Below are 27028 nucleotides of genomic sequence, written 5' to 3' on the forward strand. Positions count from 1 at the left end.
CCCTCTTGCCTTCTGGCTTGGTGTGTGAAAGGGTTTCGGAGAAAACCTTAAAGAAATTCGCTTCAGATTTTTCATTTCATATTAATTATGAAAATCAGCTAATTCACCTCGGTCAGAGCTATCGCTAAAGCCTGAATGGATCCAGAAGCAGATGTGGGGGCTGTAAAGAGGCTCAGATTGCTCTTTGGCAATCTTAAGTCTAATTTGAACTGACAGCTTTATAAAACATATCAGTTTAATTGGATAGATTTACTGGGAGCCAGAGTCTGCTTTCTGATTAGTCTATGAGTCAAGATTTCCTGCTCAGAAGACGTTGTCTAATTACGTTACTCCTCTCTGAATGAGTGCAGAGTTATTTAGATGTTGTATAGTTTTGTTTTAATTCATTTAAATCAGGGATGTCCGGTCTCATCCACAAAGGTCCGCTGCTCGTGGTGTTCTGCTGGTTTAGAACAAAATCCTGCACCTTTGTGGAAATATTTAGACGCACAAAATTTAAATAATTGAGGGATTCTGAGCATGCTTAAGCACCTGACAGTAAGAAAAGATTCAGTCCATAAACTTCAATCCTGCTGCACATCTTCTACATCCTTCCATTTCCTTCCAGTCTTCCAGAGATGAAAAGCCACCTCCTTGTGACTGTCTCCATTCAATTGAAATGAAAACCTGCACTCAGATCCGCTTAAACTGCTCTGGTATATAAGATCGCTGTTTTATCTTGTTTTAATTTTCATCCAGTAGTAACAACAGAGATGCTTGTAGACTCTAAAATCCTCAAATATTAAATATCTCTTGATTTCTACTGAAAGTGTGAAAATTTAAGAGGGTTGGCAGGAGCATGAGGCAGCAGGCTGAAGGTTTGGAAGCTCCGCCTCCAGAAAAAAATGAAAGATCCGCATCTTTACTGCATGTTGGAGGTGATCTGAGAAAGGGATCTGGTATAAAAGTGTAAGGTAGAGCTTGGAAGAGATCAAAACATCTGCCTTACATACAGAGACTGACTATGATGGACTCTCATTTCATCTAACATCTACATGCAGACCTGAGACTAGCTGGGATGCCAGAAAATGAGCAAATATGATTTTCTAGTAATAATGATAGATTTATCGATCCATAGATATTCGTTGTTAGACTTTTCATTTTAGTTCCAGTAAAATATTTTTTTATGACTTCTATGATGATAAGGTACTGACTGAAAAACCCAGACTGAGATATTCCTGTGTTTTACACTTATAGACACGTCCATTGCTGGGATTAAGTGAGATCCATTAATCCTGGTTCTGTGCTGTAGACTATATATATATAAAAAAAACTACTTTTTATGAACTAGTCTTAAGTCTGAACCCCAACGATCAAAAACCTTTTCAGATTTGAGAAGAAGATTCATTCCTTTATCTTAACGTATCTTAACTGCAGTATCCCAGGCAGCGTGAGGCAGGAATACACCCTGGAAAAGACACCAGTCCATATACTCATCTAACACACTCACAAACTCAAGGGACCAGGGAGCAATTAATCATCACCCCAAGGGCATGTTTTTGAGGTGGGAAGAAACCTGGAGGCAGTAATCCAATCTCAGGTTCAAGTATTATACATTAAATTAGCTAATTTTGCAAATGCATCATGTAGAACTTTCTATGTGTATCCTCAACGCTTTTAAATATCTTCCAAAAAACAAAAACTGCTGAGATTTTCACCAGGATTTAGCACCTTGTGGATGAGAGAGATCAAAGGAGAATGACCAGACTACTGAGCTGACAGGAGGCAACTCATATAATCACTCAAGATTCTTGCTGTTGTTGCTCATCAACCTCAAGGTTCTGTGGTCAGCAGAAAAGCATCTCAGTATGCCCAAACATTGAACCTTGAGGTGGATGAGCTACTAGAGCAGAAGACCACATCAGGTCTATCAGAACCATAGACACTCATGTTGGCTGTCTGTTGTGTCCACTGCACTGTGTTCATGTGTAGACCTCCTCAAAGCTGATGCTAGGATCAGTTGGCTGATTGGTCTAACTACCCCTAGATTGCCCTGACTACCCCCATCTCCTTCACTGCCACATTGTTCAAACCTAGCAACAGAAGAGATCTTGTCCTGCAATCCTGACCACTTCATCCACACAATGCCCCAGATCATCTCACCAGACCTTCTGCCCTTCATCACTACTATCATCAATGGCTCCATGACATCTGGTCATGTACCAACTGCATTCAAGCAAGCAAGGTCTGAAGAATCTTGCTCTGGTCCCTCAGACATCAGCAACTAAAGACTGTTTCACTTCTCTCTTTTCTTTCTAAAAATGCTTGAACACCCACAGAACTGCCCACAGCAGCACATCCCACAGAAATTACCCTTTTGGTTGTAGCTGGAAAGCTACATGCTGATAGATCAGCCCTGATCCTCCTAGACCTTTTATCAGTGTTTTCTTTTATGAAAAACTTTCTTGTCCATCCTCAAGTGTCTAGGAATTCATGGTGCAGCATGGCAATAGTTTGCTATTGTCATGCTGCACCAAATCAGGTGCAGGTGACATGGAGAGCATCTACAGTATATCTGTGCCATGCAGACACTCCACTGGTGTCCCACAAGTCCCACAAGGCTCAGTACTCTCTCTTGGTGAGGTCATATGCTCACATGGGTTTTCATGCTACTGTTTCTGCTCAGACCGTAGCATCTCATCATGGATAGCAGCTCATCAGCTGAAACCAAACTGCTGATCATCCCAGGTGACTCGTCTTCATGTAAGGACATTGTGATCTCCCTGGACAGCTTGCTGAGCTCACCTTGGGTCACTGCAAGCATCCTTGGCATAAACATGGACAATCAGCTGTCCTTTTCCTCTCACATTGCTAATCTGACACGCTCATGTTGGTATCCATTTACACAGGCCACTCAGGTGCTTGTTTGTTATTTCAAGACTAGACTAATTCAACTCGATCCTGTCAAGTCTACCTGATCTGTGGCTGTTTGACTTGTTTTCAACCTTCCTAAGTTCTTCTCCACCACCCCATTGCTGCGCTCCTCTACTGGCTTCCTGTAGCCACCTACACTTAATTTCAATCAATGAAACTTGCTTACAAAGCCAAAAACCTCAAAACCAGCTCCCTCTTACCTCAAAGCTCACACTGCACCACGCTCCGTCAGATCCTCCAGCACTGCTCCACTGGTCCCGCCATCTCAGGGTACAAGGAAGTATGCAACAAGACTCTTCTCTGTTTCCCTTCGCTGGAGTCCAAACCCTGTTCCCCTGAGCTCCATGAAGACATGGTGAGGAAGTTAAAGTTGGAGTGGAAGAACTGGAGTGTCCTGCACAGAGCCCTGACTCTGACTCAACCCCACTGGGATGAACTGGAACACCGACTGAACCCCAACAGCATCAGTGTCTGATCTCACTAATAGTCTTGTAGCTGAATGATCACTAATCCCCACAGACACAATCCGACATCTTGTGGAGAACCTTCACGGAATTCAATTCACTTTATTTGTATTGCGATTTTAACAATGGACATTGTCTCAAAGCAGCTTTACAGAAGTGTAGATTAAAATATAAAGTTACTATTTATCCCTAATATTTTATCCTTAATGAGAAGCCTGAGGTGACGGTGGTGAGGAAAAACTCCCTGAGATGATCTGAGGAAGAAACCTCTAGAGGAACCAGGCTCAGAAGGGAGCCTCATCCTCATTTGGGTGACACTGGACAGGAAATAATGTAGCTATCCTTTCTACAACAGCAACCAAGAGGAACTAATAGGTCAGTGTAGTTTACGAGTTCATTATAGACAGCCTTCCTGGAGTCTTCAAATGTTCACTGATGAAGACCTGAGCACAAAGATGACCGCCACAACAGCAATTCAAAGCAATTCGCTGATCAGGGGTTTAAAGAATCTGAATTGTAGCCTCATGATGAAAGCTGCATCAGCATAACTGCTAAAAGCTTCCTCGGTAAATTAAACCCTGAAGTAATACAAGCACTCAAGGGATTTTTTAAACAGATTTGGCACGGGATAGTGATCATAACTGCGCACTGTGGTTTGGATCAATTACAGCATTTTATCACATAATTCTTATATTTCAGAGCATTGTACGTTTTAAATAAAATATCTTTACGACAAAGACAGACAGTACACTTTGGTCTCCATTCAGAGTGTCTACTACTTTTATTTAAAAATATGCAAATCGTTCTACACAACATCACAGATCGATCAAAACACATTACAAAATGTTCAGGAGTCTAATTACAACGCGACCATCGGAAACAACAGAAAGTTAAAAGTAATAAAGGACCGGACAAAAAAAAGGACCGGAATATTGGTCTATGGTGTGAGGAAATAATCCTGACTGTAGTTCTGCTGTGCAGCTGAACCAGACATCCATGATGCTTTAGTGCACTTTAGTGAGCCGCTTTAGTACCAGAATTAAATATTATTTATACAGCCAGGCTCTTTATGTCTACAGAAAGCAGGGAAATTGAACAAACAGGGAAGGAAATACAACATTTTGGTGAGACATACAATGAAACTGAATTAGAGTTTAATCAGCTAAACAAGGAGGAACTGAAACATTAAACTTCTCCATCCACAGGAGCAGAAATCACAACGCAAAGACGAAACACCGTTAAAGACATAACACTGCGTTAGGCTTTGTTACAAAAATCCTATTTATACTATTATCAAAAAAGGAAATGGTTTTAAACGTGGAGTTTCGATTTATTTTTATATAAGCGGGGCAGCAACTCACAAAAAACAAACAAACAGACAATAGCTTTAACATCGGCATAATGAATCACCAATGAAATGAAATTATAATGATACAGATGATTAGGAACGTTTTTTAAACGAGTATCTGAGCACCATTTGTTTATTTTATTCAGTAATGTCACTCTGGCTTTAATTCTAGTGAGTGGTTTTATTTAGTTGAGTGTTTACAACTATAACTTGTATGAATACAAAGAATCAGGCTTGCTAGCACCTTATTGTGCATGTGCATATGCTAGCAGACTAGCTGACTGGCAATGGAAAGGAACGTGAGATTAGTACACTTTGTTAATCTGAAAGTATTTGAAGCCAATTGTGTATTTCTAGAGCCAGATCAGCGACACCTCCGATCCAAACTCATTTTGTGAGTCCAGAGTTGAAGATGAGCCTGAGCCGTAGACATCACATCATCCATCCATCATTAAGGAGAATCTATGATTTAACAAATCTTCGTGGTGTATCCGTTAACTAAAATGCAATTTGTCACATTCGTTAACACACAAATAATGTATGTGGACAACTGACCATCACACTGATGTGTGCTTCATGAACATCTCATTCAAGATTCTAATAAGCTCCACATTCAGTGAGGTCAGGTACTACTGCTGAGTGAAGAGATCTAAAATTTGTGGAAACAGTATAAATACTGAGACCTTCCAGCAAAGACACCGTGACTGTTAATATACAGCCATCATTCCCGGGAATCTACTTCCCAGGTCTGAATGATAAATCTGACCTGTCCTTTCAAAGGACATCTGACATTTGATAATCTTAGCATGCGGTAAGGAGAAGGATGTTAAGGCCTTGTCATATCAAGACTCGGACAGTCTTTCTTCTGAACCAGTCTTAATACTGAGTAGGACCACTTGTCCTGGACAAAAAAGTCTGCCTATGTAATTACTTCTTGGGTTAAAGAAGCAAGCTTGCTGGGGTTTAACTCATGTCAGGGCCATGAGACCTAAAAAAAGTCTGGTGAACCTGGAGAAAAAGGTCATCAGGGCCACTGATCTAATGCAGTTGCTACCCAGTGGTAATACTTTCAGCTGTAAAGCATCCTGCCCTTAATGGCCAGTGGTGTGGGGCATGTTTAGGACTCATCCCAGGGGCCTGCTGAGTTGAATTGTACACGGGCAAGAAGACGGACGGCGTGTGTTCATGAAGCAGTTTAGCGAAGAGACACCTGATATACTAGCCCAGATACCCCACAGCTGTGAGATCTGGGAACACCGGGAGAGAAGTCCAGGAACACCAGGAGAGATCTCCGAGAACACCGGGAGAGAGGAGTCTGGGAACACAAGGAGAGAAGAGTCCAGGAACACTGGGAGAGAACTCTGGGAACACTGGGAGAAAACTCCAGGAACTCCAGGAGAGAACTCTGGGAATACCAGGAGAGAGGAGTCCGGGAACACTGGGAGAGAACTCTGGGAATACCAGAAGAGAGGAGTCCATGAACACTGTAAGAGAACTCCGGGAACACTGGGAGAGAACTCCGGGAACGCCAGGAGAGACTCCACCGAGTTGATAGAAAGCTAGAAAGCTAGCAAGCTAGTGAGGGAATAGAACTTTGTATACGATGGACGCTAAAAAAGACAGGAAAGTTCTGCTTTTGCACAGCAGATTTGAAGGACAGGGGACATGTAGCTAACAAGCGGTCACTCACATAACGAGATCCAATGTCTACAAGACAAGAAAAAGAAAAGGAAAGACGGCTGTATAACAACTACGTCTATAATACATACTACATCATATCTCACTGCGTGACTGCTGGAAGGTCTCAGTGTGTGTGTGTGTGTGTGTGGGTGTGGGTGATGCTCACTGGATTTGGTAATTAGGAGGGAAAAACAACTTAGACTCCATAAAACCTGCATGGAAAAGAGCAGGTGAGTTCACACAGAAATACAGAGACTGAAGAGAGCTTCACTGTTTGTCTGCAGCCTTCAATAAACAAAACCATCTAAAACCCAACCGTAAGAAAAGACGTAAAGTGAAACCTAAAGAGAAGATAACAGTTACTACCAAGAAGAAAGAGAAGAACTTGTTCACAATAATTGATATTCTTTAAAAGAAAAAACACGAAACTGATTTCTGATGCCGCTGCTCCTTTGTCCCGTGTGACGAAACCCCAAAAAACCCCACAGTACATTAGTTTTATGATTTAAAAATGTATTAAAAACCTACAGTTTATCAAACCCGCTAAAATCTACACTTAAAATTGCATTAAAATCCAGATCTTTTCAGTAGATTTGTTATAACAATTTAACATGAAACAACCAATTATGGACATGTGGAGAGAGAGAGTGAGATATAGAGGAAGAGAGACAGAGAGAGAGAGACAGAGACTAAGAAAGAGAGAGAGAGGGAGACAGAGAGAGAGAGACAGAGACAGAGACTGAGAGAGAGAGAGAGGTGCTACAGAAAAGTGATGCTAGAGGAAAGCTGGATCCTGGTAGAAGGTTGAATCCACTGGACAGCCGGTGGAGATGTGATCAGTCGTGTTCTTCCTGCCGGTCAGAGGAAGTGGCCGCTGAAGTTGTCTGGAGTTTCAGCATGCGGTCTGGTGAGGACGTGAATCAGGGATGGATTTCTGTGGGAGAAATACGACGAGGTTACTAGTTCCGTATGCTAGTTAACACGCTGTGCTGAAGGTTTATAATGTATTTGTAGATTTAAAAAAAGGCAAATCCAAACAATTTAAAACGTGAAAGCGTTCCCAGACATGGAGCAAGAAACGCGACACACATGTAGTGATGGAGGATGAAAGAGATGAAAGAGATGAAAGTCTAGACACAAAACGTGCTAGGACAACAGGATAGCGAACGATAAAAAAAAAAAAATCCTCTGCACATCCTGAGACTAAAGCACTAAAGTAAACAACACATGTTTGATTAAGAGTAAAAGTCATCCAGAGCCGTGGCTTTGCACGCACAGAGAGAGAGAGAGAGAGAGAGAGAGAGACAGAGAGAAAGAGAGAGAGAGAGAGAGTATACAAAGCACCATGGCAGGGCACTAAACCATGCCAGACACACCACACCTCACACAAACAGTTCCTCAATTACACACACATGGCTCTACTACCACCAAGTCCTCTCTTTTTTTTTCTTTCTTTCTTTCTTCTAGAACATTACACGTTACCTGCTTTAACACGAACCATGCAGCAGATGTGTTTAAATCATGACCGGACAATGGCACGGGCACAGCGCGAGGGCCTCTGGACTTCAAAGAAATTTCTTCTTATATGTATTGATCTAGGGAAGCATGGCGGCTTAGTGGTTAGCACTGTTGCCTTATAGCAAGAAGGTCCTGGGTTTGACTCCCAGGTTCGAACATGCAGGGGCCTTTCTGTGTGGAGTTTGCATGTTCTCCCCGTTCCTGTGTGAGTTTAACCTGGTTTCTCCAGTTCAGTCCAAAGGTTAGGTTAGGTTGATTGGTAATTCTAAATTGTGAGTGTGGTTGTCTGTCTATATGTTAATCCCTGCAGGTGTACCCCTGCCTTTCACCCAATGTGTGCTGGGCTAGGCTCCAGCAGATCCCTGTGACCCTAATTAGGAATAAAGTGTGTGGGTGGATTTATGTATTGATCTATCATCAGGTAACCTGTGCTAAAGGAACAGGAAGAGTTCTCACCTGTGTGTGGTTTAGGGAGAAGATTTCACTCCGGAGTGATCTCTGTTTCCTGATGCACTACTACCTTAGTAACCGACATGTCCGGATGCTGTTCCTTTGCCTCCTTTATTGCCTGAGCCAAAGCCTGAAAATAATAATAAAAAATCCCATCAATTAATATTTTTACTGAGTAACAGTTGAAATACAGCGCAACCTCACTTAAGAATTTTTGCCTGAAGAATCGAAATTTTGCAAGCACCAGAATATGAACCAAACCAAACCAAACTGAACGCCGGCTAAGTTGCTAGTACATCCAGGAGCCGTTTAAAATGTGTTAGCATCAATGGAAAACCAATCAAAGGGAGTTTATGGATTTTTTTTTCAGTCATTTGAAAGCTGTTAGGAAAGAGTCAACCCACGATACCAACGATGCCTTGGGCATGTGTTCAAAAGCTAGGTGATTTTTCTGCGTTTTTTATGGTGACAGATTGGTGGGGTGGATGGTCTGTTCTATTTTTAGCCCAAGCTTGGTGGCACGACTTCCTGTGAGGAAGCCTTGACATGGACTGCTTGGCTTGGGTCTTTGTAAGCAGTTTACATACACTTCGTATTGGGAATATTGGTCATATTTTTGAGCGGCTGGAACAGATTATCAGCATTTACATTATTTCTGATTTCGCAATAAAAAATATTTGTTAATATTATTATTTGTTAAACCTTGTCATGGTCAATCTCCGAGTCCCCGGTGATCACGATCCGCTTCTCGATTCGGGTTTCGGAGATTCCTCCTTTCACCATCTGAGACAGAAAAAGGTAACACAGCACCTATAAAAATCACGTCCTGAGACCGTTCCCCGTTCCTGATAAAGCAGCACCCTCACCTTCGTGATCTGCGTAGTGGTGGTGGTGCTCAAAGTCTCGGAGGTAATGGTTTGTGCATTGAGCAGCATCCCGACGTTCTCATCAGGCTACAGGAAACAACATGGGTACTTCTTCTCACACATACAGATATAAAAAATACACAATCCTCAAGCAAAACGAATACAAAGCAAGTCAAAAACTGGGTTTTCCTTACTTGAGCAGATTCGTACGTAATGGTCTTGGTCTCGGTGTGCAGGATCGGACCCTCCTTGGTGGCAGTTTCGCTGACCGGGGAGTTGCTCACGTCAGAAACAGTGACAGTATGTGTCTTCACTAAAGGAGTCTGGAAAAAGAAGTAGAGGAGGACTGTAAGGATGGTCTGAAATAATACACACATATTACTGAAATCCTAGCTGATCATTTAGCCATGAGAGCTCCTGGAGCTCCAAACCACAGAGGAGGTTCTCCAGCAATGTCTAGGACAGGAGGTTCTCCAGGGGCATGTGAGGCACTGAGGATATACTGACTGTCATTAAAGAGGTTCAACACCATCACAGCGGTCTCTCTAGAGTTTACAAACATTCAGTTTTTCTTCAAACATATGATGTTGGAGATTATTACTCCAGGGATGTAACTCATGATGCTGGGGGATTATTACTCCAAGGATGTAACTCATGATGGTGGGGATTATTACTTCAGGGATGTAACTCATGATGCTGGGGGATTATTACTCCAGGGATGTAACTCATGATGCTGGGGGATTATTAATCCAGGGATGTAACTCATGATGCCAGGAAGTATTACCCCAGGGATGTAACTCATGATGCTGGGGATTATTACTCCATGGATGTAACTCATGCTGTTGGGGATTATTACTCCAAGGATGTAACTCATGATGGTGGGGATTATTACTTCAGGGATGTAACTCATGCTGTTGGGGATTATTACTCCAAGGATGTAACTCATGATGGTGGGGATTATTACTTCAGGGATGTAACTCATGATGCTGGGGGATTATTACTCCAGGGATGTAACTCATGATGCTGGAGGATTATTACTCCAGGGATGTAACTCATGCTGTTGGGGATTATTACTCCAAGGATGTAACTCATGATGGTGGTGATTATTACTTCAGGGATGTAACTCATGCTGTTGGGGATTATTACTCCAAGGATGTAACTCATGATGGTGGTGATTATTACTTCAGGGATGTAACTCATGATGCTGGGGGATTATTACTCCAGGGATGTAACTCATGATGCTGGGGGATTATTACTCCAGGGATGTAACTCATGATGCTAGGGAATTATTACTCCAGGGATGTAACTCATGCTGTTGGGGATTATTACTCCAAGGATGTAACTCATGATGGTGGGGATTATTACTTCAGGGATGTAACTCATGATGCTGGGGGATTATTACTCCAGGGATGTAACTCATGATGCTAGGGGATTATTAATCCAGGGATGTAACTCATGATGCCAGGAAGTATTACCCCAGGGATGTAACTCATGATGCTGGGGATTATTACTCCATGGATGTAACTCATGCTGTTGGGGATTATTACTCCAGGGATGTAACTCATGATGGTGGGGATTATTACTTCAGGGATGTAACTCATGCTGTTGGGGATTATTACTCCAAGGATGTAACTCATGATGGTGGGGATTATTACTTCAGGGATGTAACTCATGATGCTGGGGGATTATTACTCCAGGGATGTAACTCATGATGCTAGGGGATTATTAATCCAGGGATGTAACTCATGATGCCAGGAAGTATTACCCCAGGGATGTAACTCATGATGCTGGGGATTATTACTCCATGGATGTAACTCATACTGTTGGGGATTATTACTCCAAGGATGTAACTCATGATGGTGGGGATTATTACTTCTGGGATGTAACTCATGCTGTTGGGGATTATTAATCCAAGGATGTAACTCATGATGGTGGGGATTATTACTTCAGGGATGTAACTCATGATACTGGGGGATTATTACTCCAGGGATGTAACTCATGATGCTAGGGGATTATTAATCCAGGGATGTAACTCATGATGCTGGGGATTATTACTCCATGGATATAACTCATGATGCTGGGGATTATTACTCCATGGATGTAACTCATGATGGTGGGGATTATTACTTCAGGGATGTAACTCATGCTGTTGGGGATTATTAATCCAAGGATGTAACTCATGATGGTGGGGATTATTACTTCAGGGATGTAACTCATGATACTGGGGGATTATTACTCCAGGGATGTAACTCATGATGCTAGGGGATTATTAATCCAGGGATGTAACTCATGATGCCAGGAAGTATTACCCCAGGGATGTAACTCATGATGCTGGGGATTATTACTTCAGGAATGTAACTCATGATGCTGGGGATTATTACTCCATGGATGTAACTCATGATGCTGGGGATTATTATTCCAGGGATGCTGGGAATTATTACTCCAGGGATGTAACTCATGATGCTGGGGGTTATTATTCCAGGGATGCTGGGAATTATTACTCCATGGATGTAACTCATGATGGTGGGGATTATTTCTCCAGGGATGTAACTCATGATGCTGGGGATTATTACTCCAAGGATGTAACTCATGATGGTGGGGATGATTATTCCAGGGATGTACCTCATGATGCTGAGGATTATTACTGCATGGATGTCCCTCGCGATGCTGGGGGATTATTACTCCTGGGATGTACCTCATGACACTGGGGGATTATTACTCCAGGGATGTACCTCATGATGCTGAGGATTATTACTGCATGGATGTCCCTCGCGATGCTGGGGGATTATTACTCCTGGGATGTACCTCATGATGCTGGGGGATTATTACTCCTGGGATGTACCTCATGATGCTGGGGGATTATTACTCCAGGGATGTACCTTGTGATGCTGGGGATTATTGGGGATTATCAAACTCTTTATATAGAGACTAAAAACATCTATCTGATATATTATGCTGCGTTCAGTGGCTATATGTGTGAAAGGATCAGGCATAAATATTTAAACACATACTGTTATTATTATTGAACATATGTTTGCATGAAGCAGGTTATTTAAGTTGAAACAACAAGAAGTGTTTAGAACATCCAGTTCTTCACTATAGCTTAAATCTACAGGGGGTTTTTTGGGTCAGGTTTATGAGCTGAATTAACTTTAGGGAACACTCTTTAGGAAGTAAAAAGAAGTAAACAACTGAAAACAGAAGCACATTTTGCAGTCCTGGTACAGTCATTATGGACAGCGCACAAGCCCAGAGGGAGAACAGCTTATTTTAGCTGAATTTTGCCACCTGCTGTCCAGCTGCCTTCAGTGCAGACTCAAGGGGGTGCTTTAGAATTCAATAAAAAAAATAAACAGGGATGTAACTCATGAAGCTGGGGATTATTACTCCAGGGATGTAACTCATGATGCTGGGGATTATTACTCCAAGGATGTAACTCATGATGCTGGGGATTATTAATCCAGGGATGTAACTCATGATGCTGGGGATTATTACTCCAAGGATGTAACTCATGATGCTGGGGATTATTACTCCAGGGATGTAACTCATGATGCTGGGGATTATTACTCCAAGGATGTAACTCATGATGCTGGGGATTATTAATCCAGGGATGTAACTCATGATGCTGGGGATTATTACTCCAAGGATGTAACTCATGATGCTGGGGATTATTACTCCAGGGATGTAACTCATGATGCTGGGGATTATTACTCCAAGGATGTAACTCATGATGCTGGGGATTATTACTCCAGGGATGTAACTCATGATGCTGGGGATTATTACTCCAGGGATGTAACTCATGATGCTGGGGATTATTACTTATGATGCTGGGGATTATTACTCCAGGGATGTAACTCATGATGCTGGGGATTATTACTTATGATGCTGGGGATTATTACTCCAGGGATGTAACTCATGATGCTGGGGATTATTACTTATGATGCTGGGGATTATTACTCCAGGGATGTAACTCATGATGCTGGGGATTATTACTTATGATGCTGGGGATTATTACTTCAGGGTTGTACCTCATGATGCTGGGGATTATTACTCCAGGAATATACCTCAATCCAAATTAACATCCATATTCACTCCAACATCCATATTCACAATCAATCAATCAATAAGCAGCAGCTTGTAGAGAGGGTTGCCAGGTTTCAGAAAACCCAACACTCCAACACAAAAACTGCACAAATGCAGCAGGATTACGGTTATGTTATATTATTATAAAGATCCTACTCACCACATCTGCCTGCATCTGGCCGTTGATGTTGGCTGTGCGGAATGGCGAGTTTGTGGACAGACGCTTGTCCCACTCACTGACCCGTGGCTCTGGGACCGACTCCATGAAGCTGCGCTTGAGTTCGCTGATACTGCTGTGGTGACGCATGATCCCTGTCTGAGTCTTATCCAGATCCTAGAAACATCATCATGACAGAAGGAAGAAGTCACTTCAAAGACAGGAAGGAGAACAGATTCTTTATGCCACAGGTGACTCCAAGTGGTGTGATAGAGGATCGGTCAATACTCATGACACATGAATTAAAGTGGACGGACATGGGGTTGATGACGTCCTAAACCAGTGGATGTCTTTAGATGAAGTTAGAGATGAGAGCAGGAGCTCAGGGTTCAGCGTTAGATGCAAAAAATATATGATAATTCATTAAATTATTTTTCAGCATTTAAATGTAAAAGAAAAGGGTGAAGGAAACAGATACTTGCTTTAGAATTATGGAGGTAAATTGTGCATGCAAAGTGTTTTGGGTCAAGCTACAGAAAATAAAAAAACAAAACAAATCCCATAGTGAGAAGAAATGTGTAGAGTTCATGCAAAAAAAAAAAAGATGTCCATGCAATAAGAGAGAGCGAGAGAGATGGGGGGAGTGAGGGAGAGAGAGAGAGAGGAGGATGGAGAGAGGGAGGGAAAGAGAGTGGGGACAGACAGACAGACAGACAGAGAGAGAGAGAGAGAGAGAGAGAGAGAGACAGACAGACAGACAGAGAGGGAGACAGACACAGAGAGAGAGAGAGACAGACAGACAGAGAGAGAGACAGACACAGAGACAGAGAGAGACAGGAAGACAGACAGAGAGAGAGAGAGAGAGAGAGAGAGAGACAGAGAGACAGACAGACAGACAGAGATAGGGAGACAGACACACAGACAGAGAGAGACAGGCAGATGGAGAAAAAGAGAGAGAGAGAGAGAGAGAGAGAGAGAGACAGACAGACAGACAGTTGGAGACAGACACACAGACAGAGAAAGACAGGCAGAGAGACACACAGACAGAGAGAGAAACAAACCTCCAACATTAAATTGCTGTGTCTGGTATAAAGAGTTTCGCCCTCGATTTTCTTCGCTCGTTTCTGCAAAGAACAAAAATAGAAAAGAAAAGCGAGTGTTCACAGCTGGAAGAGTAATTAGTGAGGAATCACAGGCTGCTGGAGCTGCAGTGAGCATTCAGTGTGAAATGTGATGAGAGACACGGTCACGCCATCAAGTGCCATGAAAATGTGGCAGTGAGACGGTGCAGGGGCAGGAAGGAGGACGAGGAAGTGTAGAGTACACACTGAACATCTCCAGGATGACCGCTAGTGGTGAACAGGTGCTTACTGAAGGATCCAATGCCTTATTTATTTATTTATTTATTTATTTATGGCACTTATTAATCAACACTTGGCTTATTAAATGCATGAAAATATCTATATGACCAAAAGTATGTGCACCCTGACATCACACCCATTACTACCAAGTCTGAAGCACACTCAATTTCCCTTCAGTGGAGTCCAAACCCTGTTCCAGCACAAAGCCCCTGAGCTCCATGAAGACATGAAGGTTGGAGTGAAGATCTGGAGTGTCCTGGACAGAGCCCTGACTCTGACTGAACACCTTTTAGGATGAACTGGAACTGGAGTCTCCTCAACATCCACAACATCAGAGTCTGATCTCACTAATGCTGTTGGAGAGGAATGATCACTAATCCTCTACCATATAGTGGAAAGCCTTCACAGAAAAGTGGAGCTGATTAGAAGAGGATAGAGAGAAGATTAAATCTGGAACAGGATGGTGGTTAAGGGTGCAAATACCTTCGGCTATAAAGTGTATGTCCTCCATGGACAGGTACTGGAGCTGTTAGGACGAACATGTTGAACGTCAATTAGATTTCTGAAATAAAGAGCTTAAAATGGCCCTCCTAACCCCAGCCTCACCTGTACATGCCGCCCTGGTCTGGGAGAAAACAGAGACAGGCATAAAACATGCTTTTTCCTGTATACAGCAGCAGGCATTATGCAAAAGCACATGCAAAGGTCATTCATGACACCGAATCATTCATTAAACATCCATTACATTCTGAGAGCCAAAACTAAGCAGCCACACAAACAGGAACAGAGCCAGACACAGCCAGAGCAGGTACAATAAAAAATAATTCTGAGGTAGAAGACAAGATGTAACAGTGAGGATGAGGAAGTTTGCTTCTTCGTCATGCTGTAACCCTGAAGTGGGGTAAGTGCCAACCTTGCGCATTCGCACCATCACTTGTGGGGGCTGTACAAGCCCAAAGGAGAGGGAACAGACAGCTGTATTAGATCTCTTCACACACATTAAACCTTCATCAACACTAACACACTATAGACCTACAAGATTTACACTGTGTAAAACAAATACGTTTGTCAAATGGAATACAGCACTGGTCAGTATGTTTTATCTAAGCATCGTCCACAGCGGGTCAGGAGCCTCTGACTGTCACTCTTGCTACTGTGTTTATTTTCCTGCAGAACCTGACTCAAATATTACTTCTTTACTGACCTAATAATATAAAAAATTAACTATCAATACAATTATTATTCCAAATAAATATATATACAGCTGATATTAATTTGCACTGACCAGGGGCAGGCTTTCCATGCCTTTTTACACCTCCCTTTCTTCATCTGTTCAATACCCTTTGTCATGTCACATTATTACACATAACTTGTAGACATCTGTGGTTTGATTTCTTTGCTTTTGTGGACTGCAACCAACATCTGGTGAAAATTTCATGTCAATAACACTTTAGAAATATATTTACTGAGAAAAAATGGTGATGTCTTCATTTTACCCGCTGTATATGTTCAGAAGATTTAAAAGCTTCGGTAAAAAGTGAATTCTCAATTCTTGTGAAATATCCAGTGTAGCTTCTTAAAGTGAAGCACACACCTGACTCATTTTCTCCCCGTTAGCGGTCATCACTGCCTGGACATCACGATGCCGCCACTCACGCCGGACAAGCATCTGCAGGGGCACATAATTACCCACCCTGGTGTCTAGTTCTCTCACTTTCTCACACACATACACACACTCTTGCACACAGCCTGGCCGATCACACCAGGACACACACAGTTATTTTCATTACTAGCATTCTGTTACACCCACATAGGTGCAGCAGAGACCTCCAGGAACGATAAGACTTGTGAGTACAAAATATTCCTATATACTGGTAGGACTGGGAATCCATCCCATTCGTTGGCTGTGTTTATAATTAGTCCCACAACGGGATAATCTACCGCTGTGACAGATGAATAATTACCTGCAAGCTTCTTTTAGAAATGCTGTTATGAGCCCACCATACAGGCCTTTTGCCAGGGTTCTAGTGTTCAGGATTATTTCCTGGACTGTTATGACATAGTCATCCGTACCAAGGGGCTAAAACCACAGGCACAGGTAACCTGGTCATGGTCCAACAACCACTAGGATCATCAGCAGGATCTTATTGACCCTTTGGGGGGTCTTAAATAGGGAACAATTAGGTTTGATTATTAAATGCTGTATAAGTGACTTGGAAAACTTGCAGGGCTTCTGTACAAGAGCAGTGTCTCAGAAGATGGATCATGAGGGCAAGGGAAGCCACCTTCAGCTCCAAAAAAAAAAAAAAAAAACAGGTTTTGCCTTTTGTGCCACATGCATCCACATGTGCGGGCGGTGGTAGCTCAAGTGGTTAAGGCTCTGGGTTGTTAATTGGAAATTCTGGGTTCAAGCCCCAGTACTGCCAAGCTGCCACCATTGGGCCCTTGAGCAAGGACTGGTCCAGGGGTGCTGCATCGTGGCTGACCCTGTGCTCTGACCCCAACCCCCAAGGATGGGAAATGCAAAGGAAGAATTTCACTGTGCAGTAAGGTATATGTGACAACTTAAAGATTGTGAACCTCTGCCTGCTCTAAGGGTACATACAGCAAGGAGGGTAGATGTCCTCTGGAGGGTCTGTTTCTCGGTGGGGGAATCGTCCATGTATGGCAATCACCTTAAGCAATTTGTAAACACCCACTGCTCTAGAGAAAGGTCTGAGGGTAGGACCTTGAATACCTGCCCCTGACAGGCATACTCCAAAAACATTTGGGACTTAAAACGTGCTGTATAACATAAGTAATATCTTAAAGCCTTATACATAACAGGAGAGCTTTAAAGAGTTGGACAAGAACCACCATCCTTCTTATGAACAAAAGAATATGTGAAGTCCTGACCTTAGGGTCTCCCATTTCTATTGTTCTTCTGTTCAAGAGGAAAATTCTTGGACACTTTTGGATTGGACACTGCCCAGTCCTGACCTTGGGGTCTCCCCTTTCTAAAGTTCTTGAAATATGGTGGTCTCTTGATGGGATTAAACATTGGCCAGCACCTGAACAGTACTCTGGACATTGAAATGTTCACTCCTGCAGCCTTGTCATCACAAACCACTAGTCTGATATCCAGTGAATAATCATTTTGACCATAAAGCATCAACCATGCCTGGAGTCCTTCCTAACCAATTCGAGATCCATGATGCATCCTGGCCCGGTGGTGTTTCAATCAGCTCTGATAGAGGCATCAATAGCTGTGAATTGAGCAGCAAAACTGAGCTTGGGCATCAAAGGGGATGTCCAACCAAAAGGCAAAGCCACCAGGGACATTCTGCCCAGTTCAACCTGCTCCTTCTATTAGCTAAAGCTTGGGCACGGTGTAGTAGGGTGTCTAAAAAACATAGATCTCCACTGGCACTGTTCTAAGCTACATCAATTGTGGATGCCACTGATGTCAAAGCTGAACACTGCTGGACCATTGACAGGAAATAACTCTCAGATATGACTACACACGGCATAAACTTCAATAAAGACTCTAATCTCATTCTTGGCACCGACTGACTGCTGTGTCAGCATCAGGGTCGCTTCCAGAGGCTGAATCCTGCAGCACAGCTCATAATCACTCAGAGCTGAAACTGGGTGTAGTAGAAACCAGTTGAAACTCAGTGGTTAACCATAAAGAGTGCACATTATGCTGAGAAACACCCAGTCGGTCACAATCCCAGTCTGTCATAGTAACAGAAGATAATATTTTTATATATTAGAAAATATTATTGAAGTAATACTTTTTTAAAGAATAACATTAGATGGTAGATGTCTGTTCATTAGAACTGAATAGAACTACACTGAATTTGCATCAAGCTGAAATGAGATGTATCCGACTATTATGTACCTTGATCTCAGACGAGTCCTCCAGTGCAACACTTTGCATTTTGAAGGTCCCGGTCACACAGCTCTCCGCCTTTACCTCCACCTTATTCTGTCCTGAGTGAGACGCTGGACTCCTGGGTGTCACCAGATCTTTGTGCTCCATCTGGACGGATGATGTCACCATGGCAGAAGGAGCCGGTTCGCCAATGGAGATAGGAGACATGATCGGAGCGCTGACAGGACGCGCTGTCTTATTTAAGGTGGACACCATGGCTGAATGGAGAAGATTAGATGGTGAGACAGAAATGAGAAGAAGACAAAGAAGAAAGAGAGAGATAGTAAACAAACCTCCGTCTAAGCTGTGAGAGGCCATCTTACTGGCGAAGCGCTTGAAGTGGGGAGCAGGACGGTTGATCATGGAGCTGGCCTGCCGAGTTTGAGCCTGAGTTCGTCCACTATACCTGAACTTGGAGCCCAGGGCCAGGAGCTTTCTGGGTGTGGTGGCAGCTTCAGTAGACGTTAACCTGAGAAGGACAAGTCTCATACTTCTAAAGAAGAGGTACTCATGTGCTTCTCATCTCAGACTATTTCTTAATTCAGGTTTATTTTGTTTGCTCACATTTCAATCCTGGTAATAAAGTTAGTCTCACCTGAAAAAGGCGTGGTGTTCTACACACACTTTCCAAAGCTTCTTAGAAGCTTTGTAATTGGGCAGCTTGAAGCCGATAGCACTCTCATAATGTTCCAGCTAGGACCGAGAACAAAAAGAGAGCAGATCTTCATGAAACTGTAGCAGAGCTATGCATCATTAAAACAAAACAACGAGACAATAATGAGCTCTTTGTTTTTTGTGGTGTACCTCAGATGGCCGTATCTTGATAAAAAAGCTGCTCCGTTTGTAGGAGACTTTCAGCACTTTCGGCCAGGGAAAACGATTAATCCTCAGCTTGTCTTTATAAACCATGAGACCACTGGAGCAGACACCCAGCATGATATCCACCCCGTTGAGATCCTAGGAGACGGACATTCTGTAAGAACCTTTCCATGTATATGTGATATAGCAAACACAGAACCTTCCTCTTAGCACCTGGTTCCTGTTTGGATATTTTACTGGGACCCAAATAATCTCATTCTAGAAACGTAATCAAAAATGAACCTTCTCAGAACACTGAAGGAAGTTTTTTTCCATATTCAGTCATGTGAAAGTTATACAGGGGATCGAACCCAAAACTCCAGAAAACACATTAGGAAACACATGGGAATAACCCAATGATACCTAAATAAACCATTTACCAGGACCCCTGGTGGTCTGTCAAGGAACTGCTACACTCCTGCTCCTGACACTTATTGCCAAAAGTTTTGGGACACAAATCATTGAATTCAGATGTTGTTTTTCAGGGGTTGGACTCGGCCCCTTAGTTCCAGTGAAAGGAACTCTTAATGCTTCAGCTTCATACCAAGGCACTATTTCCAGGTCCCGGTTTAAATGCAGTCTGAGATGTCTCATTTTCCTCATGTCTTTTATTGAAGCGTGTGATATGATGACATTTGTCAGTGGACGTAGCATTGCAAAAAAATAGTACATTGTCAATAATCTGTCAAATACAATAAAGAGGAAACAGGAAGTGGAAAGAGATCTGTCTTATTTAGAGAAGCAATCTGAAAGACAGTACCTTAGCCTGGTGGAGGTCTACACCATACATAGAGAGCTTTTTGGCATTCTCCAGGAACATCATGTCGGCTTGAGCAGGACTCATGGATCTAGAACCCAGGACAAGATGATGAAATACACAGGAATAAAGTGTAGACTGTAAATAAAATAATTAAGGATGCACTGATTTCTGTGCAGTTATATTATATTTAGGGATTGATCCAGAAATCTGTCCAGATAGTTGCCCTGATTCCTGGATCAATCCCTAAATATAATGTTAATTATATTGTTAATATTTCCATTGTCAAATGACAAACAGTACATGGATACCTGTACGTGCGATGGAGCTCCATGATCTTTTCCTCCAGTTCCTTGGTCTGGTTCGGGATAAGTCTGAGCTCCTTGGCGTAGTCTGTGCCGTGGACTTCGGGGTCGTATTCCCCCAGCTCAGACTGCAGAGCGTAAGAACCCAGCAGGGTCAGAGTGACAAATGAGCAGGGCAGACGACCGCTCATGATATCCTTACGCAGCTGGAGACACACGTAATACCTGCAGACCACAGAGCATGGATGTGAGGGGAGGGAGAGAGAGAGGGGGAGAGGGGGAGAGACAGAGATGGAGACAGAGAGACAGAGAGGGAGAGAGAGAAAGAGAGAGAGAGAGAGAGAGAGATGTACCTGGTGATGTCCTCAGATAACTGGGCTGGATCCGGTGGGTAAAACTTCACATTGAATGTAAAATCGTAGTTGATTCCTAAATATAATAAATAATAATAATTTCATAAATAGTCAAATCATTCAAATGAATTCAAATCTAACTGTGTGTGTCTTATTACACTTGTGTTTCTGTGTGTGTTTGTGTTTGTTTGTCTTATTACACTTGTGTGTGTGTCTTATTATTATGTATATGTGTCTGTATGTGTGTGTATCTTATTATTATTATTAGAAGATAATCCTTTATTTGTCCCATAGTGAGGAAATTTGCAACACCCTGTCTGTGTGTGTGTGTGATTATTATCTGAGTGTGTTATATTACATTAGTTGTTATTATTGTTGTTATTATTTGGTGTGTGTGTGTGTGTGTAAGTGTATGTGTGTGTGTGTGTGTGTGTGTGAGATTAATAAAGCTCTTAAATGTCTCACCTCGCACTTGCCTTCGAATCTCCTTCGTGAAGTCGAGCCATGTCTAACAGAGAGAGATAGAGAGAGAGAGAGAGAGAGAGAGAGAGAGAGAAAGTTAGTGCCCCTGATCTTTCACTGTATTGAATTAAAGTGCAGTTGATGTATAAAGAAATGAACTAACTCACCTTGATGACCGGTGTCTCCCACACTGCTAGACCGTAATAATCCTTCTCTAACAGATTCAGATGGTCACAAACTTTCGCAAACAGCTCCTGACCTTTAGCGTGTTTCTGTCCACAAACACAACAGTCCTTCAGTCCAGAAACCTACATGTTAATATTTACTGCATGTGTCTAATTATATATATGTGTATACATATATATATATATATATATATACGTGTGTGTGTGTACTGTTTTCAGTGTGTGTGTGTGTGTGTGTGTTTCTGTGTGAGTGTGTGAGTGCACTGCTTTCAGTGTGTGTGTGTGTGTGCGCATGTGTGTGTGCATGTGTGTGTCTGTGTGCACTGGTTTCAGTGTGTGAGTGTGTGTGTGTGAATGTGTGCGTGTGTGTGTGTGTGTGAGAGAGAGAGACAGAGAGAGTGTGTGTGTGTGAGAGAGAGAGACAGAGAGAGTGTGTGTGTGTGAATGTGTGTGCGTGTGTGTGTGTGAGAGAGAGAGTGTGTGTGTGTGTGTCTTACTTCCAGTTCACACTCAAACAGTGTGTCGTCCAGCAGTGTGACCTTACAGTGCAGTATCCTCGGTCTGCGCTGATTTTTCAGAGTCTTTCCTTCCTCTTCAGCGCTCTTCTCCTTTTTCCCTCGTTCTGTATTCTCTCTTTTCCCCGCTCCTCCTGCTTTGGCCTCCTCTTCCTCAGGCTCTTTCTCTTCTTCTGTTTCAATCTCCTTCTCTTTCTTCCCTTCATCTTTCTTCACCTTGTCCTTGTTCCTCTTCTCTTTCTTTTCTTTCTTCTCTGCATTTTTTGCTTTCTCTGTTTTCTTTTTCTTGTCTCGGTTTTTATTCATCTCCTCTTTCTTTTGCTTCTTTTCTTTCATTTCCTGCTTCTCCACCTTGAATTCATCATCTTTCTGGTCCACTTTGACCTGTTGGACCAAAAAAAACAACAACAATTAAAAATAACATCTGGAAACATCTGGAGATCAGCAGGTTATAAATTGGTGAAGATGCAGCTGTGGATCTCTTTTAGAATTTGCTGGACATCAGTGAACAGTTTGAAAGTCAGGACTTATGGGCCTCATTATTTACTGGAAATAGTGCCAGCAAGTATGAAGCAAATCTGAGATGGTCAGTCTTCCAGTGATTTCACACAGACTGACCACTCCTCTGTCATTCTTCCTCTCCCTCACCTGGTTCTCAGAGCTGCTAATGGAGTGCAGGTCCAGTGCTGCGTCTCCCTCAATGCGTAGCTCAGGTTCAGGGTCAGCGATAGGAGCTTTGGGATCCTCTTTCTCTTGGCCTCGTTCCAACTTGACCCCCTCGTCGTCTGAGCACTGTGAGCGTCGCTTCAGGAACGAGGAGAACAGGCGTGAGAGGCCACGCCCACTCGAGGGATGCTGGCGTGATTTAGCCTGCTGTCCCTCCTCTGAGCCTCCAGGAGTCAGCGGTGAGCCGGATGGTCCGTCCAGAAGGGGTTCGATGGCGTCAGGCTCTTGCGCTGCAGCCTCTCCATCTTCCTGTTGTTGATCACAGACCTGCTTCTTCTGTCCACTGTTTGCTTTGTCTGTCGTCATGGTAACCACTGAGAAGTGAGAAAGGGAAAATTTAAACAGCACTGTTTGGAGAAACTACACATGCTGTCATGGCAGTGGGAAGCTATGTCCATTCCATTCTGTGTAACGAGCTAATGTAGGGGTTTAGCATAAATGCACACACACACACATTTGCCAGTGGACAGGACGGTCACAACTGAACAACTGGTGTAATGGTAGCCATTCAGAGCAAAACTAGCCAATCATGGGCATCCATGAGATCGGTATATATGCGGAAAATGGCAGAAAGCGAGAGAGTGCTAGTACAGATGGGGTAAGGGGGCGGGGCATCCAGGTGACATCAATTAATATAGAAAAATTTCAAAAGCCCCTTTCATTCATTCCAGTTCTTTCTACTAGGAAATTGTGTGAGTCCATTTATGGTATATATCTGTATGAATGGTCAATATGAGCAGGCTGCATGAGAGAGCCTTAACTTCAAACAAATCCAAGAGATACAGTCTCCTCTGAAAGTATCAGAACACTAAGGCTATTTCTATTACTAATATATACTAATATTAATGATAATTTTAATACTATTCAATTGTGACTGTAGATCAGAATTTCAGCTTCTACAGTGGATGTGTTCAAAAAGTCAGAACATCACAACTTTGACTCAAATCTCCCCATTTTCCAACCGATCATAAATATCGGAACACGTGACTGTCAGGTGTTTCGTCTTGTCCAGGTGTGTCCGGGTTAGATTAATTGTTTAAAGCTCTGAATGTTTCTTGGTTTGAAGGCTGCATTTATTGTTAAAAAGACAAACCACGACCAGCGAGGAGAAAAATAAACCATTCTGAAGCTGAAAGAAGAGGAACACGAGCACGAGCATTGAGAAGAACCAATACAACAAGTCCTGAAGAAAAAAGAAAAAAAAAACAAAGCCAAAGAAAACACCAACAGCTGAGGAGAGAAACATTGTGGGAGCAAAGATAGCAGTCAGTGACATCACCAAGAACCTCCACAGGGCAGGAGTGAAGGTCTTCCAATCCACCGCTGGAAGAAGAAACACAGAGATGCTCCAGAAAAGTTCTGCACTCTAGCACAGTGATGGAATGACCAAAGTGTGGAGGATCTGCTCATGATCCAAAACATCTGTGAAACATGGTGGTGGTGTCATGGCTGCTTCTGGAACATTCTCACTAATCTTTCCTGATGATGGAGGCAGCAGAATGAATTCAGACATCTAGAGAAGCATTCTGACTAACCGTTTACAGGGAATTATTATACATTATCTGCAGGATTTTAAAACAGGATGTAAAGGAATCTGCATATGAATCTGAAATAATTAGTGCACTCTGCTAATGACCTGGATGCTCCGCCCCCGACTCACCATAAGTGGAGAATGTCAAAGTAAATCTATCAACTTGGACAACTTTAGACAAATATATACCTAACGTCAGGTAAATATATTTATTCCGGATGCTACTAAGTAAATATAATCACCTAGCGTACCGTGAATCTTCTTTTTTTCCACTTGATTTTTTACTAAAACTGTAACGATGTGGTTTCGGCCATTTAGCTCCGCCCACTTAAACATTAAAATATGCAAAGCCTAATAAAAAAAACCAGGAACATTTTGCTAAATCTTCACATACATGTGTCTGAACTTGAAAAAAACAATACTGTCGTCAAATGTTTGGGTTTATTTTAAGCAAAAAGCCGTAACTTGTGAGATTTAACTGATTAAATAACCTTGACAAGATTCTGAGCTGTTGAGTTGGTCATCTATAAGAGATGGAGTTAAATAATGGTCAGAAATCATAAGTAGACCTGAGATGTAATGAGTATGGCATCGTTGTGCTACGTCCGAAACATGGCCGCTGTCAGTTAATCAGATTTCAGCAAGCATTTTCACTTGTTCTGCACTGGCACACGAGGTGTAACTTAGCAAGAACTGCCCTTGAGGAGATACTGAGAAGCTTTGACCATGCAGATCCGACATATCTGGCACTCCCAGATTTCATTCCCAGCAAAAAACAAAAACTTGCAAAAGGTTGTGAGAAACAGCAAGCAGCCAAAACTTTCCAATCACGAAAAGCTGAGCAGCAACTCCATGCAAAACACAAGCAGCGGTGACCGATCGGACAAAAGCTGTCTTACCATTGTCCGTATGCGATCATGTCCATTCGCATCGCACCTCCTACAGTTCCATCTGGACAACATGGACAAAAAAAATTCCTAAGTGCCAAAACCCTCTTCTCTTCTTCCCGCTGATGATTTCTGTATTTATAGATACCTAGCTTTTTTTTAATCCACACTGGAGCAGGAAAGCATGTGGACTGTAAACAGACAAAAGACTATTTGAAGTCTATTTCTGACATCTGTTTCTATTATGCAAATGATCTCACTGAAACATAAATATGCAAATTAGCAGATGATATAGAGCGGATTTTTAAGAAAGGACATTGTCTCAAAGCAGCTTTAGGAGCATAGAAACATAGAATTAAATATAAAGTTACTATTTATCTCTACATTTATCCCTAATGAGAAGCCTGAGGCAGTGGGTAGAAGATCTGAGGAAGAAACCTTAAGAGGAACCAGGCTCAGAACCTCATCCTCATTTGGGTGACACTGGACAGTAAATAATGTTAGTTAGTGTTCTGAACTCAGTCACACTCTCCAGCTCACATCACAGACCACGTCATACAAGCTGTTTAATCCACTCACCAAGCAGTGTGTAAAGCCTGACTGTGTTGCACAAATCCCTGATCACCACTGCTCACACTAACCAATCCCTGATCACCACTGCTCACACTAACCAATCCCTGATCACCATTACTCACACTAACCAATCCCTGATCACCACTGCTCACACTAACCAATCCCTGATCACCATTACTCACACTAACCAATCCCTGATCACCATTACTCACACTAACCAATCTCTGATCACCACTGCTTACACTAACCAATCCCTGATCACCACTGCTTACACTAACCAATCTCTAATCACCACTGCTTACACTAACCAATCCCTGATCACCACTGCTCACACTAACCAATCTCTGATCACCACTGTTCCCGCTAACCAATCCCTGATCACCACTGCTCACACTAACCAATCCCTGATCACCACTGCTCACACTAACCAATTAGTGATCACTAATGTTTCCATTAACCAATCACTGATCACCACTGCTCCCACTAACCAATCACTGATCACTAATGTTCCCCATGTCCAATCACTGATCACTATTACCAATGATAAAACCCTGATCACCAATGTTCCCAATGACTACTCACAGGTCACTAATGTTCCCAATGTCCAATCACTGGCCCTTATTGTACCCCAGTGACTAATCACTGTTTACCAATCAGTGATCACAAATCTTTCCAATGACCAGTCATTGAGCAACACTGTTCCCATTAACCAATCCCTGATCACCAATGTTCCCAGTGACTATTCACAGGTCACTAATATTCCCAGTGTCCAATTACTGGTCCTTATTGTTCCCAAAAACCAATCACTGATCACCACTAATTCCAAAACTCAATCCCTGATCACCACTGTTCTCAACAATTAATTACTGATCACCACAATTCCCAATAATAAATCCCTGATCACCACTCTTCCCAACAACCAATCAGTGATCAACAATATTCCCAATGACTACTCACTGGTCACTAATGTTCCCAATGTCCAATTGCTGATCGCTATTGTTACAAAAAAACAATCACTGATCACTAATGTTTCCCATGTCCAATCACTGACCACTATTACAAATGATTAATCCCTGATCACCAATGTTCCCAATGACTACTCACTGGTCACTAATGTTCC

At 42.5% G+C, this 27028-nt stretch overlaps 1 protein-coding gene across 8 annotated transcripts in view; it reads right to left on the reverse strand.

Moving 5' to 3' along the window:
- Window positions 1-4139: 4139 nt before the first annotated feature.
- Window positions 4140-27028, reverse strand: part of epb41a (erythrocyte membrane protein band 4.1a) — a 28414-nt gene continuing 5525 nt past the window's right edge. For 2 of the 8 annotated variants that reach the window (XM_058405024.1, XM_058405025.1), the window contains exons 2-23: window positions 25484-25526; window positions 25348-25399; window positions 22840-23231; window positions 22174-22575; window positions 21659-21763; window positions 21495-21537; window positions 21030-21105; window positions 20683-20901; window positions 20375-20462; window positions 19561-19713; window positions 19352-19449; window positions 19050-19225; window positions 18724-18974; window positions 16435-16509; window positions 15754-15783; window positions 14541-14603; window positions 13483-13656; window positions 9434-9562; window positions 9240-9326; window positions 9076-9156; window positions 8380-8503; window positions 4140-7339 (exon numbers count right to left, since the gene is read on the reverse strand). In XM_058405024.1, coding sequence (XP_058261007.1) covers window positions 8405-8503; window positions 9076-9156; window positions 9240-9326; window positions 9434-9562; window positions 13483-13656; window positions 14541-14603; window positions 15754-15783; window positions 16435-16509; window positions 18724-18974; window positions 19050-19225; window positions 19352-19449; window positions 19561-19713; window positions 20375-20462; window positions 20683-20901; window positions 21030-21105; window positions 21495-21537; window positions 21659-21763; window positions 22174-22575; window positions 22840-23223 — 2733 coding nt within the window. In that variant the 5' untranslated portion in view covers window positions 23224-23231; window positions 25348-25399; window positions 25484-25526 and the 3' untranslated portion in view covers window positions 4140-7339; window positions 8380-8404. The remainder of the gene's footprint in view (window positions 7340-8379; window positions 8504-9075; window positions 9157-9239; window positions 9327-9433; window positions 9563-13482; window positions 13657-14540; window positions 14604-15753; window positions 15784-16434; window positions 16510-18723; window positions 18975-19049; window positions 19226-19351; window positions 19450-19560; window positions 19714-20374; window positions 20463-20682; window positions 20902-21029; window positions 21106-21494; window positions 21538-21658; window positions 21764-22173; window positions 22576-22839; window positions 23232-25347; window positions 25400-25483; window positions 25527-27028) is intronic. The other 6 variants (XM_058405021.1, XM_058405023.1, XM_058405022.1 and 3 more) reach the window with 5 other exon arrangements.

This window comes from Hemibagrus wyckioides, linkage group LG12 (assembly GCF_019097595.1).
Source record: "Hemibagrus wyckioides isolate EC202008001 linkage group LG12, SWU_Hwy_1.0, whole genome shotgun sequence".
Taxonomy (NCBI): Eukaryota; Metazoa; Chordata; class Actinopteri; order Siluriformes; family Bagridae; genus Hemibagrus; species Hemibagrus wyckioides.